General features: G+C 40.4%; 1 protein-coding gene across 4 annotated transcripts in view; it reads right to left on the bottom strand.

Moving 5' to 3' along the window:
- SUMF1 (sulfatase modifying factor 1) overlaps nucleotides 1-4345 on the bottom strand; it is a 114570-nt gene extending 110225 nt beyond the window's left edge. For all 4 annotated transcript variants that reach the window (XR_009009566.1, XM_007192478.2, XM_007192479.3 and 1 more), the window contains exon 1: nucleotides 4064-4345. Coding sequence is in view for 3 of the 4 variants with exons in the window: in XM_007192478.2 (XP_007192540.2) it covers nucleotides 4064-4333 (270 nt within the window). In the remaining variant the exon portion in view is untranslated. The remainder of the gene's footprint in view (nucleotides 1-4063) is intronic.
- Nucleotides 4346-16981: the final 12636 nt, after the last annotated feature.

Here is a 16981-nt window from a genome sequence, read left to right as displayed (position 1 = left end):
TTCTCCTTCCTGCAATGTCCTTCAATCTGCCCTTCCATCCCCAACTCCTGAAAATGTCTCCTCCAAGGCCTAGCCTAATGTGGCCTTTTCTTTGAGCACTTCATGACTTGTCCAGGAAAAAAGAATCCCTTCTTCCTCTCCAAGTACTTTGTACATACTCCTACTATAGGACTGTCACTATAGAAAAATGATGCTTGCATATAACTGTGATTATGTGTGTGTGTGTGTGTGTGTGTGTGAGAGAGAGAGAGAGAGAGAGACAGGGAGAGAGAGACAGAGAGAGAGAGAGGTCTACCAACAAGTCAATGCCTTGAGGGTAGGGCATAGGTCTTTCTTTTCTTTAAGCCCAGAACACAGGACAGAGTCTTATATAGTATGTGTGCCAAATAAGTATTTATTGAATTAAACTAAATAAACAGGAAACAAAAATAGATTCAGTACAACCTCAATCCAAATCCCAGCAAGTTATTTGATCGATATCAACCATACAATACTCAAGTTTATACGGAGAGGCAAAAGACCCAGAAGAACCAACACAACATCGATGAGAAAAACAAAGTTGGAGGAAAGACACTATGCAACTTACTATAAAACTACAGTAGCCAAGACATGTATTGGTTAAAGAACACCCAAATAGATTAATGGAACAGCGGAGAGAGACCAGAAATAGACCTCCATAAATATAGTCAAATGATCTTTGACAAAGGAGCAAAGACAATACAATGGAGCTAAGGCAGTCTCTTCAACAAATGCTGGTACAACTGGACATCCACGTGAAAAAAAAAAAAAAAAAAAGAATCTAGACGGAGACCACTCTTCAAAAGACAATGTCAAGAGATTGAGAAGATAAGCAACAGACTGGGAGAAAATAGTTGCTGATGACACATCTGATAAAGGACTGTTATCCAAAATAAACAACTCTTAAAACTCAACAATAAGAAAACAAACAATACAATTAAAAATGGGCCAAGGACCTTCCAAAGAAGATATACAGGTGGCAAAGATGCTCAGCATGTCAACCAAAAAATGCAAAATTAAAACAAGATACCATTACATTCCTTAGAATGGCCAAAATCTGAAACACTGACAACACCAAATGCTGACAAGGGTGTGGAGCAACAGGAATTCTCATGCGTTGCTAGTAGGAATGCACAACTGTACAGCCGCTTTGGAAGACAGTTTGGTGATTTCTTACAAAACTAAGCATACTCTTCCTATATGATCCAATAATCACATTTCTTGGTATTTACCCAAAGGTGTTGAAAATTTTATGTCCACACAAAAAACCTACACCCAGATTTTTATAGCAGCTTTATTCATAATTGCCAAAACTCAGAAACAAGCAAGATGCCTTTCAGTAGGCGAATGGATAAACTGTGGTACATCCAGACAATACATTATTATTCAGCACTAAAAATAAATGAACTATCAAGCTATGAAAAGACACAGAGGAAACTTAAATGAATATTACTAAGTGAAAGAAGCCAATCTGAAGAGCCTACATACTGTATGATTCCAAATACAAGACATTCTGGAAAAGGCAAAACTTATGGAGACAGTAAAAAGATCAGTGGTTGCCACTGGGGAGCAGGGAGAGGGATGAAGAGGCAGAGCACAGAAGATTCTTAGGGCAATAAAAATATTCTGTATGATACTATAGTGATGGACATATGTCGCTGTACATTCGTCCAAACCTATAAAATGTCCAACACCAACAGTGAACCCTAATGTAAATTACAGTTGACTCCTGAACAACACGGATTTGAACTGCGAGGGTCAACTTATACGTAGATTTTTTCAATAGATACATACTTCAGTACTACATGACGTACACTTTGTTAGATCCTGGAATGCAGAACCACAGGTATGGAGGGCCAACTGTAAAGTTATACAAGGATTTTTGACTGTGCAGGGGGCCAGTGTCCCTAACCCACATGTTTTTCAAGGGTCAACTGTATAGACTTTGGGTGATTATGATAGTGATTATGATAGTCGGTGTAGGTTTATCAATTGTAACAAATGTACCACTGTGGTGGAGGATGTTGATAATGGGCAAGGCTATGCCTGTGTTGGGGCAGGAGGTATATGGGAAATCTCTTTAACTTCCTCTCAATTTTGTTGTGAACCTAAAACTGCTCAAAAAAATAATCCTTTTATTTAAAAAAAGAAAGAAAATTTAAAAAATAAAGGGTTATCACTACGACCATGTATCTCACATAATATTGGACTTCCTGAATTCAGAATAAATGACTAAGTGTCAGAATTAGACCAAAGTCATCTGCACATGAGCTAAAACATCTGAAACCAAGGAAAACAGAGCGACAAAGAACAGCCTCCTATGAAGTCCTTTGTCTTGATAAGAAGTCTACTTCAGGTTCAAGCATTAAGTTTAAGAGTCCTTGAAGGCTTGTGAGCTGTGTTCTCAACAACTGCTAGTTTACTAATAACTTGGGATGCTGCCAAACATTATAGAAACTGAGTGCAAGGGAAGATAAACATAAAATAAATGCACATATACAAAATATAAATTAATTAATTATATATTTTTCCTTTTATAAAATGAATGCAAGAAAGATGACCCATACAATACTCAGTCCGGACGTGAAACCACTCTAAAGGGATGAAAAATGTATATCTTATAATGATACGTACATCCCATTCTGGAATCAATAGGACATTGGAGTATTTAAAATGAGGAGTGTTCAGTACTGGCCAGAAGGTTCTCGGCAAAAGTTTGACACAGACCAATGTACATGCAAATAAGACAGCGCCCCTGTTAGTTACAAAGCAGATAAACAGAGGGCTTTCCCTGCAGGAGGAGGGAGAAATTGATTATCAATTACCATTCAAGTTATAGAGGAATTAAAATCAAGTATGGCCAACACACACTACAACTGTAACCAAGGCTCCCCACCACACAAAAGATAAACACTAATAATGCAGGGCATCCTCTGAGGAACAACAGGAAAAATTTTAAAGGCCAGTAATTATACAGGATGGAGAAACAATGAGAAGTCCAGCTACCAACCTCCTAACACTCTATACCCAAGTCCAAAATTACGGTCCTGACTCCCCTCCCTCTCACAACCTAGCTGGGGAGAGACACCAACAGACAAGTATCTTCAGTAATGGTTATGTCAGAGCAAACAGGTACAACTATGGCAGCATATGGAAATACTGAAGGGGAAGGAAGGAAAGAGGTCAGGTAAGGCCTGCAGGAGGATGTTACCTCTCACCTAAGTCCTGAAAATTGGTCAGAATTAACCCACAGGAAAAAAAAAAACTGGGACGGAAAAAGCTGGAAAGGGTGTACTAGTATTCAAGAAGAAGAACTTCTTTGGGAGTCAACAGATCTAAGTCGTTTTCACAACCATACCAATATGCAAAATACCTGGAAGATGGTAAGAACTAAGGTACAGTTATTATTTTTTTGTTTTTTGTTTTAATTAAGAACTAAGTAATAGTTATTATTAATGTTATTATTTACATATCCTAGCACATAAAACATTCAGGCACTGTGCAAGGTATAGATAAACGATAGTAATAAAACAACTACTGTTTACTTAGTCTTTCCCATGTACTAAAGTGCTAGGAATAGCAGAATAAATAAGACAAGTCCTTGTCCTCAAGAAGCAGAGTCTACTGTCAGAGACTACTGATAAGTAAACAACAAGGTTAGAGACACTGACACCCAGTGTCCTGATTCCTTCACAATTAATGAGAGGAACGCAGGACTTAAACCCACATCTATCTGACTTAAAATTCTGAGAACCTCATCAAGAAGACAGGGTGCAAGAACGAGGAAGCAGGAGATAAGAGGTAAGAAAAGGAGAGACAACTGTCCTCAAACCAAACTCCCTAATGCTCAGCATTACGCAGAGCCCCAAGACCCAGCCGTTTCGGAGGGCGGAAGAACTTCTCATCAAACTGGATCTGCAAGTGCGCGATTTGGCAATGTGATTATAATCTTTACTTGCCTTTCTCTAACCCCTTGCCTTACCCATCCCAACCCTGTCGAGGAACCCGGCGACCCCCACCCGTCGTTAGGGAACCAAGAGAGCACCTTGGTGGGCGGGAATGGCCGCTCTCCGGATACCGAGCCCGGGGCGTTCGCCTCCCGCGAGTATCGGTGCGCGGCCGCCGAGCTGCCATGGGCCCCGGGCCGCTGGGGAGTGCCACAACCGCACGAGCCCGCGAGGGACGCCGCGCCCGCCTCGGCCCCGGCCTCTTCGCCCCCCGCCGCCCGGCCCAGCAGCAAGAGCAGAGGCAAAGAGAGACCAAGACCGAGCCCGGCGCCTCGTCCTCGAGCCGGCCCTAGCGCGGGCGCAGCCATCTTGTCCCACGAGCCATGTGACCCTTTGGGTCACGTGGCCCCGCCCTCCTTAAAGGGGCCAAGCTCTAGGCTGACTTCAGTGTCCCTAAGAGTTGCCCTCTTTCCACCTCTCTCCAAGTACCTCTCCTTTAGAGCCTTCCTCCTTGGCTCTCCTGACGTGAAAACAACAAAACCCAAAAAGTCTTGGCCTTCCGCAGCCTGTGCGCCCCATTATTATTTTTAGGTTGAAAAAATTATAATCGAGTTTATTGAGCATTTGTTATGTGCCAGGCAATACACTAGGTGAGCACTTTATTTTTTGAAATCTCATTTAATCCTCACGAGGACCCTGAATGTTGAGTGCACAGAACAATTAAGTGATCTGCCCAAGGTCACAAGGCAAATAAATGTCAAAAGACGAGACTTAAACCCAGCCACACTGCATCTCTAACACATACCTTCAGACCCTGAGTTTTAAACCATTATGCTGTAATGTAGGTAATTCAATAAGCTTCCCTTAACAGGAAAATGGAAGATAAACGTGTTGAAGGACACCTCACCAAGGGATACAGTTAGAGAAATCCCTACTGTGGCGGCTCTCAAAGCGTCGTCCCAGACCAGTAACATCAGCATCACCCGGGAATTTGTTAGAAAGTCAATACCCAGTCAGAATGTCTGGGGACAGGACACACCAATCTGTGCGTTTAACAGGTTCTCCAGATGATTCTAAAGCATACTGATGCACACTAAAGTTTGAGAACCACTGTTTTATAAGACCCAATTTCTTCAGGGGGAAAAAAAAAGGCAAAACAAAAACCAGAAAGAGGGGGGACCTATAGATTAAATATGACATCTCACACAATTGTAGTATATATGAACCTTATCTAAAAACTGATTCAAACCTACTGATCTCAAATTTTTTAGGATAATCAGACAAATATGGCTACTAAATCAAGTTATGATATTTGATAAAATTAAGAATTACTGTCAATTTTGTTTTTAGTTTTTTAAGAGTGATAATGGTATTTATGGGTATGTTTTTTAAAAGAATTCCTTCCTTTGAGATATATGTATTGAAATAGATGATAGATAGATAGATAGATAGATAGATAGATAGATAGATAGATAGACAGAAAGACATGCTGTTGCCAAGGAGTTGCTTCTCAAAATACAGTGAATGGGGGGGGGATGGCTAGAGATGAAACACAATTGGCCATGAGTTGGTCATTGTTAAAGCTGGTTTATGGATTTTTGAGTGGTTATTGTTCTATTCTTTCTAGGTTATGTTTGAATTTTTTTAATATAAAGGAAAGTCCGTGGTGATCATTTTGCTATACATACAAATATGGAATCATTCTGTTGCACACCTGAAACTAATGTAATATGTCAACTATATCTCAAATGAAAAAAAAAATCAGGTGAAAAAAATTTTAAGTCCTTCCATACTTGCTATTTTACAGTTTGCCAAGAGCTTTCACACATTTTCTCATTTGACATCACAACCCCTTGGCAAGAAATCTACTGTTACCATACCCATTTTACAACTGATGAGGCTAAAAGACCAATGCTTTAACCAAGGTTTTACATATTAACTGTGCACAAATATAGATTCCAGGCCAGAGATAATCTTTGTCAGTCTCTTTGCAAGTGTTCAATCTCAGCACAAGCCTGCTGCCCTACCGAGCCCTTGAATTCCTTTGATTGATGGTCCTGCTACACTATTAGGAGATGAGCTTCATGAAGGCAAGGATCCTGCCTATTTGTTCACCATTGTATCTGCAAAATTAGGCCAAGACCTGGCACTTAATAAACACTTAGTGAATATTTATTGAGTTAATGGAAAAATGAATGGCAGTAATCATGACCTCTTTCCCTTAAAGAGAAGCAAATTGTTGAGAAAATAATACAGATTTTAGACTCAGAAAGAGCTGTGTTTAAAGCCGGCCACTTACAAGAAGCATTCACCTTTCTAAGCCACTATTTCTTCATGTGTGAAACGGGGATAATAATAGCACCTTCTTACAGATTTTATGAAGATTAAGTGAGATAGAGTTGTAAAAGTCTTAGCATTTCACAATACCTCAAAAAAATGTTTGCTATTATTAGCCATCATTATCAAAGATGGAAACTTTGTTGATTCTCCAGGAAGTATCAACCTTCTCTCTCAATTCATTAAATAGTTTCTTATTGGTCACTAATCACTGAGTAAGTGGGAAAAAATGATGAGAAATCCGTAGGTGAGAAGGTCACGCTAGGAATCAGAGTTAAAAGTACAGCTCAGCAATCAACTCTACACCAGTTAGGGCAATTTATCTAGACTTTCTCTCACGCTCTGACTCCCACTTAAGTTCCTTCTGCTGGTCTTCTTGCCCCTCCCATCTAAGGAAGCTAGATGAAAGACCTCAGACCTGACAGTGACTTCTGTGTTCACTAAACAGCAAGACCAGTGTGACTGCAGTAGAATGAACAAGGGAGGGGGGAAAAACAAACGAGGTCAGAAAGTAACAGGGGGCCAGATTATGTAGGATCTAGTAAGCTTTTACTCTAACTGAAAGGCAGTGTCATAACACAGTTTTGAGAAGACATCTCACACTTTTCCTGCTAATCAGGGTCAATTTCCCTGTCAAGTTATAGGCTCCTTGTCTTTCCTGCTGGTCCCTGAACACACGGAGTCCAAAGTGCCCTGATAGCAGTCATGGCTTGTAGTTCAATGGGATCTTTCCTGTGCACAGAAAGAGTGTACTCCTTTGAGGACCAGGACGAGGCAAGCCTCTGTTGAATTGCTGAGTGATGCTGGTGCCCCTCTGCCCCGTGCATGCCTGACAGCCTTGGCACCTAGCATCTCATGAGGGCCCTCCCGGGGAATACAGTCCTCAGTGGGTCTTCTGGCCTCTCAGAATAAATCCAAACAGCATTTTTACTTCCCTGAGCTATCAAGTCCTTTCTTCTATCTGCCTCAGCAACCCATGCATTTCACCTTCATTTAGAGTAAGCCACTGCTTTCTCCCAGCTTCTAGATCCACTCTAGCAGTGAGTCTGCCTCTTTCCCTGGGGTCCTTGCCAAGGTATGAAATCCCAAGTCCTAAGTGAGAACTTCCAAGTCAGTACATTCTTGCCCATCCATTCTTGTGTTTGGGGCCCTTAATCAAATACCCACACAGTTCAGGCCCAAGGTTACTCCCCTGGCTTTGGTTCATATGTGTTAGTTAATTCCTTTGTAAAACAGATGTATTGAGATATAATTCACACACCACACAATTTACCCTTTTAAAGTATATAATTCAATGATTTTTCATATACTCACATTATTATACAACCATCACCACAATCTAATTTTGGAACATTTTTATCATCCCCCCCAAAGAAATTCCAAACCTCATTAACAGTCACTCTTCATTCCCTCATCCCCACAACCCTGCCCCAGGTAACACCCACTCGACTTTCTGTCTCCATAGACTTGCCTATTCTGGACATTTCTTGTAAATGAAATCGTAAAATATATGACTTTTTGTGTCTGCTTCTTTCACTTGGAATATTTCTGAGATTCATCCATGTTGTAGCACAAATCAGCACTTCTTTCCTTTTTGTGGCCAAAATACCAAATTTAATTCATCCGTTCATCAGTTGATGGACATTTGGATTGTTTCCACTTTTTAGCTATTATGAATAATGCAGCTATGAACAGCGAACGAACATTTGTCTACAAGTTTTGTGTGGACGTATGTTTCATTTCTCTTGGGTATAAACTAGGGGTGGGATTGTTTAGTTATATGGTAACTCTGTGTCTAACCTCTTGCGGGAGCTGCCAAACTGTTTTCCAAAGCGCCTGTACCAGTTTACATTCCCATCAACAATGCCTGAGGGGTTCTACTTTCTCCATCATGCTAGTTAATTCTTGCATTTCCTTTAGAGTAAAATCTCTTTTCTCCTTTCTGAGGCCCAGCATTTCCTCAGTTTGGCTATACTGGGATTTAACTCTCCTTATAGTCTGGCAGGCACAGAGGAGGTGGGGGCACTGCCTGGGGTGAGGGGGACCTTCCGCGTCTTCCCACGTGGAGGAACTGCTACTTCTCCAAACTCAATACTAGTTCTCTGCAGGCTCTGGGGATCAGAGAAGTCTGCAGAGCCACATTAATCAGGGGCCTCCACCTACATGTTCCTGCCCCACGTTTTGGGTCCCAGGTTTTTCCAGTCTGATCCCAGACTTTAGCATAGGAAGCCTGCCGTGGCTGAGCATCCAAACATCTCTGGAGCTCTGGATTCTAACAATAAGATCATTAGCCTGACACTCAGCTCGACCTGCTCTTAAACAGCTACCAAAGAGCCCCTTTGGCTCTCACATGTACTTTTTAACTGGTTTTTTAGCTGCCCTTGTTTCTCTTTGTCTCTCTGTAGGGTGTCAATGCCACTTGGTAATAACCAGCCAATCCCATTATTCTTGGATCCATTGTTCCTCTACATCTTTCAAATTCCCAAAATCAGCACACTGGTGTAGACGTTCCTTTCCACATGGACATTTTTCCAGGTCAGCACCAGTAAAAATTTTAACAGTTGGGCTGCCACCTTGTGCCAGGGGCTGTCCGTACCCCACATACCACTCAAGATGGGGGTCCTCTGAGGAGGAAGAACAGAGCTGGAGGAATCATGTTTGCTGACTTCAGACTGTACTACAAAGCTACAGGATTCAAAACAGTATGGTACTGGCACAATAACAGACACATAGATCAATGGAAAAGGATAGAAAGGATAGAAAGCCCAGAAATAAATCCACACACATATGCTCAATTAATCTACAACAAAGGAGGCAAGAATATACAATGAGAAAATACAGTCTCTTCAATAAGGAGTACTGGGAAAACTGGACAGCTACATGTAAAAGAACGAAAATAGAACATTCTCTAATACCATATACAAAAATAAACTCAAATTGGATTAAGACCTAAATGTAAGACTGGAAACCATAAAACCCCTAGAAGAAAACATAGGCAGAACACTCTTTGACATAAATCGCAGCAGTATTTTTTGGGGGGAATCTGTCTCCTAAAGCAAAGGAAGTAAAAGCAAAAATAAACAAATGGGACCTAATTAGGCTTGGAAGTATTTGCACAGCAAAGGAAACCATCAACAAAAGACAACCTACTGAATGGGAGAAAATATCTTCTAATGATATGACCAATAAGGGGTTAATATCCAAAATATATAAACAGCTCAAACAACTCAACAACAACAAAAAAAACCCCGATTAAAAAATGGGCAGAAGACCTGAACAGACACTTTTCCAGAGAAGACATGCAGATAGCCAACAGGCACATGAAAAGATTCTCAACATCATTAATCATCAGAGAAATGCAAACTAAAACCACAAAAAGATATCACCACACACCTGTCAGAATGGCTATCATCAAAAAGAACACAAATAGGAATGTTGGTGAGGATATGGAGAAAAGGGCACCCTCATACACAGTTGGTGGGAATGTGAATTGGTGCAGCCATTGTGGAAAATAGTATGGAGGGTTCTCAAAAAACTAAAAATAGAATTACGATATGACCCAGTAATTCCACTCCTGGGTATATATCTGGAAAAAAATGAAAATACTAATTCAGAAAGATACATGCACCCCAATGTTCATAGCAGCGTTATTTACAGCAGCCGAGATATGGAAGCAACCTAAGTGTTCATCAGTAGTGGATAAAAAAGATATATATATATATATATATATATATATATATATACACACACACATACATATATATATATGCACACACATATGTAATGGAATACTACTCAGCCATAAAAAAGAATGAAATTTTGCCATTTGCAACAACATGGATGTATTTGGGGGATATTATGCTAAGTGAAATAAGTCAGAGACAAATACTGTATGATATCACTTATATGTGGAATCTAAAAACTAAAACAAACTAGTGAATATAACTAAAAGGAAACAGACTACTGATACAGAGAACAAAGTAATGGTTACCAGTGGTGAGAGGGAAGGAGGAGGGGCAAACTGCCATGTATAAAATAAAGAAGATACAAGGATATATTGTACAACACAGGGAAAACAGACACTATTTTATAATAACTATAAATGGAGTATAACCTTTAAAACTTGTGAATCACTATGTTGTACACCTGTAACTTATATAATGTTGTACATCAGCTCTATCTCATTAAAAAGAGATGGGCATCCTCATTGCCAGCCAGGCACTGGATGACCCAGTCCTCAAATCCCATCTTATCACCTGCTTTCTCAGACCACTTCCAGTACCAACTCTGTCAGTGTGGTTCATGTCAAAAACAGACACCTCCAAAACAAGAAATATAGGTCAATGGAAGAGGATAGAAAGCCCAGAGATAAACCCACGCACCTATGGTCACCCAATCTATGACAAAGGAGGCAAGAATATACATTGGGGAAAAGACAGTCTCTTCAATAAGTGGTGCTGGGAAAACTGGACAGCTACATGTAAAAGAATGAAATTAGAAACTCTCCCTAACAGCATACACAAAAATAAACTCAAAATGGATTAAAGACCTAAATGTAAAGCTGGACACTATAAAACTCTTAGAAGAAAACATAGGCAGAACACTCTTGGACATAAATCGCAGCAAGATCTTTTTTGACCCACCTCCTAGAGTAATGAAAATAAAAGCAAAAATAAATAAATGGGACCTAATGAAACTTAAAAGCTTTTGCACAGCAAAGGAAACCATAAACAAGACGAAAAGACAACCCTCAGAAAGGGAAAAAATATTTGCAAATGAAGCAACGGACAAGGGATTAATCTCCAAAATATACAAACAGCTCATGCAGCTCAATATCAGCAAAACAAACAAGCCAACCAAATTATTACAGAATTATTAGAGAAAAGCAAATCAAAACTACAATGAGGTATCACCTCACACCGGTCAGAATGGCCATCACCAAAAAAATCCACAAACAATAAATGCTGGAGAGGGTGTGGAGAAAAAAATGGAATCCTCTTACACTGCTGGTGGGAATGTAAATTAATACGGCCACTATGGAGAACAGTATGGAGGTTCCCTAAAAAACTAAAAATAGAGCTACCATATGAACCAGCAATCCCACTCCTAGTCATATACCTGGAGAAAACCATAATTCAAAAGATACGTGTGCCCCAATATTCACTGCAGCACTATTTACAATAGCCAGGATCTGGAAGCAACCTAAATGTCCCTCAACAGAAGAATGGATACAGAAGATGTGGTACATATATGCAATGGAATATTACTCAGCCATAAAAAGGAACAAAATTGTGCCATTTGCAGAGATGTGGATGGACCTAGAGACTGTCATACAGAGTGAAGTAAGTCAGAAAGAGAAAAACAAATATTGCATAATACCGCTTATATGTGGAATCTAGAAAAACAATACAGATGGTCTAATTTGCAAAGCAGAAATAGAGACACAGATGTAGAGAACAGACGTATGAATACCAGGTGGGGAAAGGGGGGTGGGATGAATTGGGAGATTGATTTGACATATATACACAACTACGTATAAAATAGATAACTAATGAGAACCTACTGTATAGCACAGGGAACACTATTCGTTGCTCTGTGGTGACCTAAATGGAAAGGAAATCCAAAGAAGAGGGGATATATGTATACGTGTAGCTGATTCACTTTTCTCTACAGCAGAAACTAACACAACATTGTAAAACAACTATAGTCCAATAAAAATTAATTTAAAAAGAATCAGATGCCAAGATGTAATCAGAAATGCAAGAGATGTATTGTTGGTACCACCTGTGAAAACTAAAGGGACAAGGGAATACAAAGGAATGGGCATTGAAAGCCTCCAGACCGTAATACAGATTTGAAACCTGTGAAAGGAAGGAGGCAGGAAGGTGCATTGAGCAGGAAAATCCTCTCTGTCTAGTGCATGTGGTGGTTAACTTTCTGTGTCAACTTGACTGGCCCACGAAATGCCCAGATATCTGGTCAAACATTATTTTTGGGTGTGTCTGTGAGGGTGTTTCTGGAGGAGATTAGCATTTGAATTGGTGGACTGGTTAAAGCAGAAAGCCCTCTCCAGGGTGGGTGAGCATCAATGTTATTAGGAGTTAGAAGAGAAGCTAGGACGGTGATTGTTTATATTATTCCTTCCTCTGTCTTCCCAAAGGCCCAGAAAGCATCTTTTACTTGCTCTGAACTTCTTTTGGTGCACTCTAGCTTCTTCCCATCTTTCTCTCCAATCACCACTGTTCAGGAACATCGGGAATATGAATGGATGGTAAGTTTGGAGAAGGAAAATGGTAGGCTGTACTGAAATTGTCACGGAGCTTGCCATGCCTCCCTCCAGCATTGCTAAGAGAAAAATGTCCCTCCCAGCACAGGTACAAAGGAGTACAGCTAGCGGCTTGGTTTACAAGAGCCGGCATTTATAAACTGTCTGAATCCGCAGCATCAGTAGCATTGGGGAACTTGTTAGAAATGCAAATTCTTGGGCCCCACCCCAAGCCCTCCTGATTCTGAGGGTGGGCCCACCAAGCATTGCTTTAAGTGGTTCTGACGCACAAGGCGGTTTTGCCTGAACTTCCAGTTACAGCTGATTGGACCAGGGATGGCCATGTGACTCAAGTACAGCTAAACCATAGGCTTCTGTGGGCTTGCGGTGGGCTGTGGGGAAAGAAAGAGGAGCTGGGGAAACCAGGTTTCCTCTCTGTGACAGCTGAACGGGAAGCAGTGATACCCCGAGTGTCAGCAGCCGTCAAAGCTGGACGAGGGCTGTGCCACAATGGTGAGGCCACGAAGTGTCCCGAGCAGGCTGGTGTCCGTGGCCTCAACACTAGTGCACAACATCATTCGGCTCTGAAGGTGGGAGAGAAGCAACATGAAACTATTTGAACAAGAGAAAAAGAAAAAAGCAAACAAAATGAAAATTTCTCTCGGTATAAATTTTTCTCATTGACTGCAGCACAAACTAGCAAAACTAAAAAGCCTCAGTTAGGGAATTCCCTGGCGGTCCAGTGGTTAGGACTTGGTGCTTCCACTGCCGGGGCCCAGGTTCAATCCCTGGTCAGGAAGCTAAGAACCCTGCAAGCTGCTCCACGTGGCCACAAAAAAAAAAAAAAAAAAAAAAAATTAAAAAGCCTCAGTTAGCAGACTTTCCAAATCAGTGATTTCACCACACAATGATGCTAAAGAATGCCTAATGAAAGAACCCCGTGGCAAAATGTTTCTGTCTCTTTGGACTTCTCATTTTTACTCTCTAAATATTCAGAGGAATGTGTTCTATTTTTAAAAAATACTCTGGAATGCTCATTTTAGATATTACATAAGTTGATAATTATAATAATCATAAGAACTAATCATTCTTGAGCTATTCCTAGGTACCAAGCAACGTTCTAAGTATTTCATGTTTTAAATTATTTAATGTCAGTTCCACAAGGGCAAGAATCTTCATCTGTTTTCTTCTCTGTTGTATCTTCGGTGCCTGGAATTGTGTTCAGCACCTAGTGGATACGCAATAAATACTTGTTGGATGAATTAAAGTGGATCATCACATAACCACTGGATGGAGGTGCTGTTATATCCATCTGGCTGACCCTCCTGGCTGTAAAGATGGAAAGTCAAATGAAATGATGGAGAAGAATGATTCCCAACTTTTTCAAGAAGATCTCAATTGGAAAAGTGAATAAAAAAAAAAATATATATATATATATATGGTATAAACATACATTTATATTTCAGATGCTCCTACAATAGAAGTTTTACTTTTAGTATCCACTTATTTGGAAAATGAAACATCAAGATGTTGCTTTGAAGGCAGTACATTAGCAAAGGAAACTGCGTATTAAATCACGTCAGTTCCTGTACATATATGAAAGGTTTAGAAATATATTACCTTTTTGAGCTTCAGGCAATGCTTAACATTTGAATGAACTCCCAATACTTGTAATCACTGGTTCCCCAGGGGTCTGTGACCCAAAGATTGGAGATCACTGAGGACGTAATGTCTCTCTGGGAAGATGTGCCTCACGTAATAGAGAGGTCCTGGCATCAGACTCAAAGATTAGCTTTGGGTCCCAGCATTTCTTTAGGAAACTTTAGGTTTAGTAATTAAGCTTCTACGCGCCTGAGTCTCCTACCTTGCCTACTTCATAATCATATTTTATTGAGACCAAATATATAGGTATAAGAAAGGAAATAAACACTAGCTGGTTTTACTAAGCTGTCACTTTGATTCTGCAACACATTTCCATATCTTATTGTATTGCTTCTGAATTCTGGTTGTATCTTGTGAGCTAGGGATACATATAATATGGTAGTGCTTCCTTTTCCCTCAAAAAAATTTTTTTTCAAAACAGGGTATATATTTCAGTAAATGGTCTTGGAATCAAGGAAACATGGCTTTGTATAGTCCTCTAAATGACAAATAATATATGAATTCATTTTCTCTTCTTGCTCCTATCTCTTGGAATTTGCAACTATAGTCTCCGAAAAAGAATGCTGTGCTCTGTGCTACAAGAGAAGATTCTGGTAGGCAGAATAATGGCTCCAGAGACGTCCACATCCTAATTTCAGAATCTATAAATATGTTACCTTATGTGTGGCAAAAGGGATTTTGCAGATGTGATTAAGTTAAGGTCCTTGAGATGGGGAGATTGTCCTGCTCGATCTAATTACATAGGTGAGCAGGAGAATGCCTCTTGGCTGTGGTCAGAGGGAGATGCGACTATTGAAGAATGGTCAGAGAGATGCAACGTTATTGATGTTGTAGATGGAGAAAGGGTCCACAAGCCAAGGAATATGGGCAGCCTCTGGAAGATTGAAAAGGCAAGGAGATAGATTCTCTTCTAGAGTCCCCAGAAAGGAAGGAATGTACCTTGGTTTTGGCTCAATGAGACCCATGTTGGTCTTCTGACCTATAGAACCATAAGATAATAAATCTGTGTTTGTTAAGTCATTAAGTTTCTGATCATTTTTTATGGCAGCAATAGGAAACTAACGTAAATACATCTTTCAGTTCCAGCATTATCACTAGAGGCAGGCTGGGAATCACAGCAGAAGGTCAGCACATGTACAGAGCATCCTTTGGAGTGTCAGACGATGTGCTTTGGCTGGGGACACATCTGGACCATGGTGAGTCTGAGTACCAGAGGGGGGACTCTGCACCTCAACCTTCACACTCGCTGTTCTCCCTTGTCTCTAGAAAAGTATGAGAGTGGTCTTGCATGGGGTCAGGGAGGAATTGGAGGGTGATGAAAACCACTTAGGGTTCAGGCACAGACAGAGCTCATATGCTAGCTGTTCAGGGGAATTCAGAGAAAGGTCAACCACCCAACCCCTGGAGATCTGTGGGCCTTTGGACCCAGGGGAAGTCTCGGACCTCCCTGTGAGAGACAGGAAGCCACAGGTCCCAGTCAGTCCCTGGCCAGGCAAAGTTCCTGGAGTCATTTCCCAGAAGACTTCCCAGTTCCCTCCTTACAGGTGTGATGGCTTTGTGCCTATAAAGCATAGCATGCTGCAGCTGATTCTCTAACTTCAGCATCCATCAGAATCATTCAGAGAGCTGATTAAAACACAGATTGCTGGGCCCCACTCCCTGAATTTCTGATTCAGCAGATCTGGGATGCAGCATGAGAATTTGCATTTCTAACAATTTCCTAGGTACTGCTCTTGCTGCTGGTCTGAGGACCACAGTTGGAGAAGCATGGATATAACGAATAAGAGCTTAGGACTCAGACAGCCCTTGCTGCTTACAAGTTGAATGATCTCGGGCAACTTACTTAAATTTTGGAATTCATCTGTCAAATAGGGTTAATAAAATCCACACTTTAGGACTGCGAAGAGGATTAAATAGAATGACCTATGTAAAGCACTTAACACATAGTAAGACCTCAATAAATGGTCTCTATTATGATGTGTTTATCATCATCATCATTATTATTAATGACAACTTACTAAGTGTAACATACAAGACACCACAGGCACATCCATAGATAAGCCAATGAGAGACAGTAAATGTCATCTCACAAACTGTCTTCCTACAACTGTCAAAACTTTCTCAAAGTCTCCCACCCACGGATTATCATTTAACTTTGTAACTCAAGAGGACTCAGAGGAAAGAGTTTGAATAAAACGCTTCACCCACAAAACAGAATGGAGAGGAAGCAGAAAGTTTTAAAATATTTTGAGAAAATTTGTCTAACAATAGAAAGAGGAAGCTCATTTGGGTGTGATGCAATGGCTATAGAAATGAATAAAAGTAAACTGGGCCAGGAGCAAATTAATTTGAAAATAATTGCAGAAAAGAAAAAGGAACTGTGCCGTGCTTGCTCCTCTGGGAAATCTGACAAAAAAAGTAAGGATTTTGGTGTTTTTCCCCTCCCATTTCTAGGATAATTGGTATTACTGTCATGTGAAAAAAAAAAATAAGTCAGCCATGGAATGACTCCACTGTTGCTCCTCTTTCAGAAATTTTTTCTCTGGGTCACAGCAACAGAAGAACAGGTTAGGTCATTGGGAACCCAGGACATTCTTGTGATTTCACCATGGAAAAGTGTCTCTTTACTGTTGGAACTTGGCTATATTGATGGACCAGCCAAAAGCTCAGTGGAATAAAACCTAACTAAAATAAATGGTGGATTTAATTTATTATAATGTGTATAATAAAATTTACAGAAATAAACATTGAT

The sequence above is a fragment of the Balaenoptera acutorostrata genome, chromosome 10, assembly GCF_949987535.1.
Source record: "Balaenoptera acutorostrata chromosome 10, mBalAcu1.1, whole genome shotgun sequence".
NCBI classification, from domain to species: domain Eukaryota; kingdom Metazoa; phylum Chordata; class Mammalia; order Artiodactyla; family Balaenopteridae; genus Balaenoptera; species Balaenoptera acutorostrata.
This window is presented reverse-complemented; position numbering and strand designations above follow the sequence as displayed.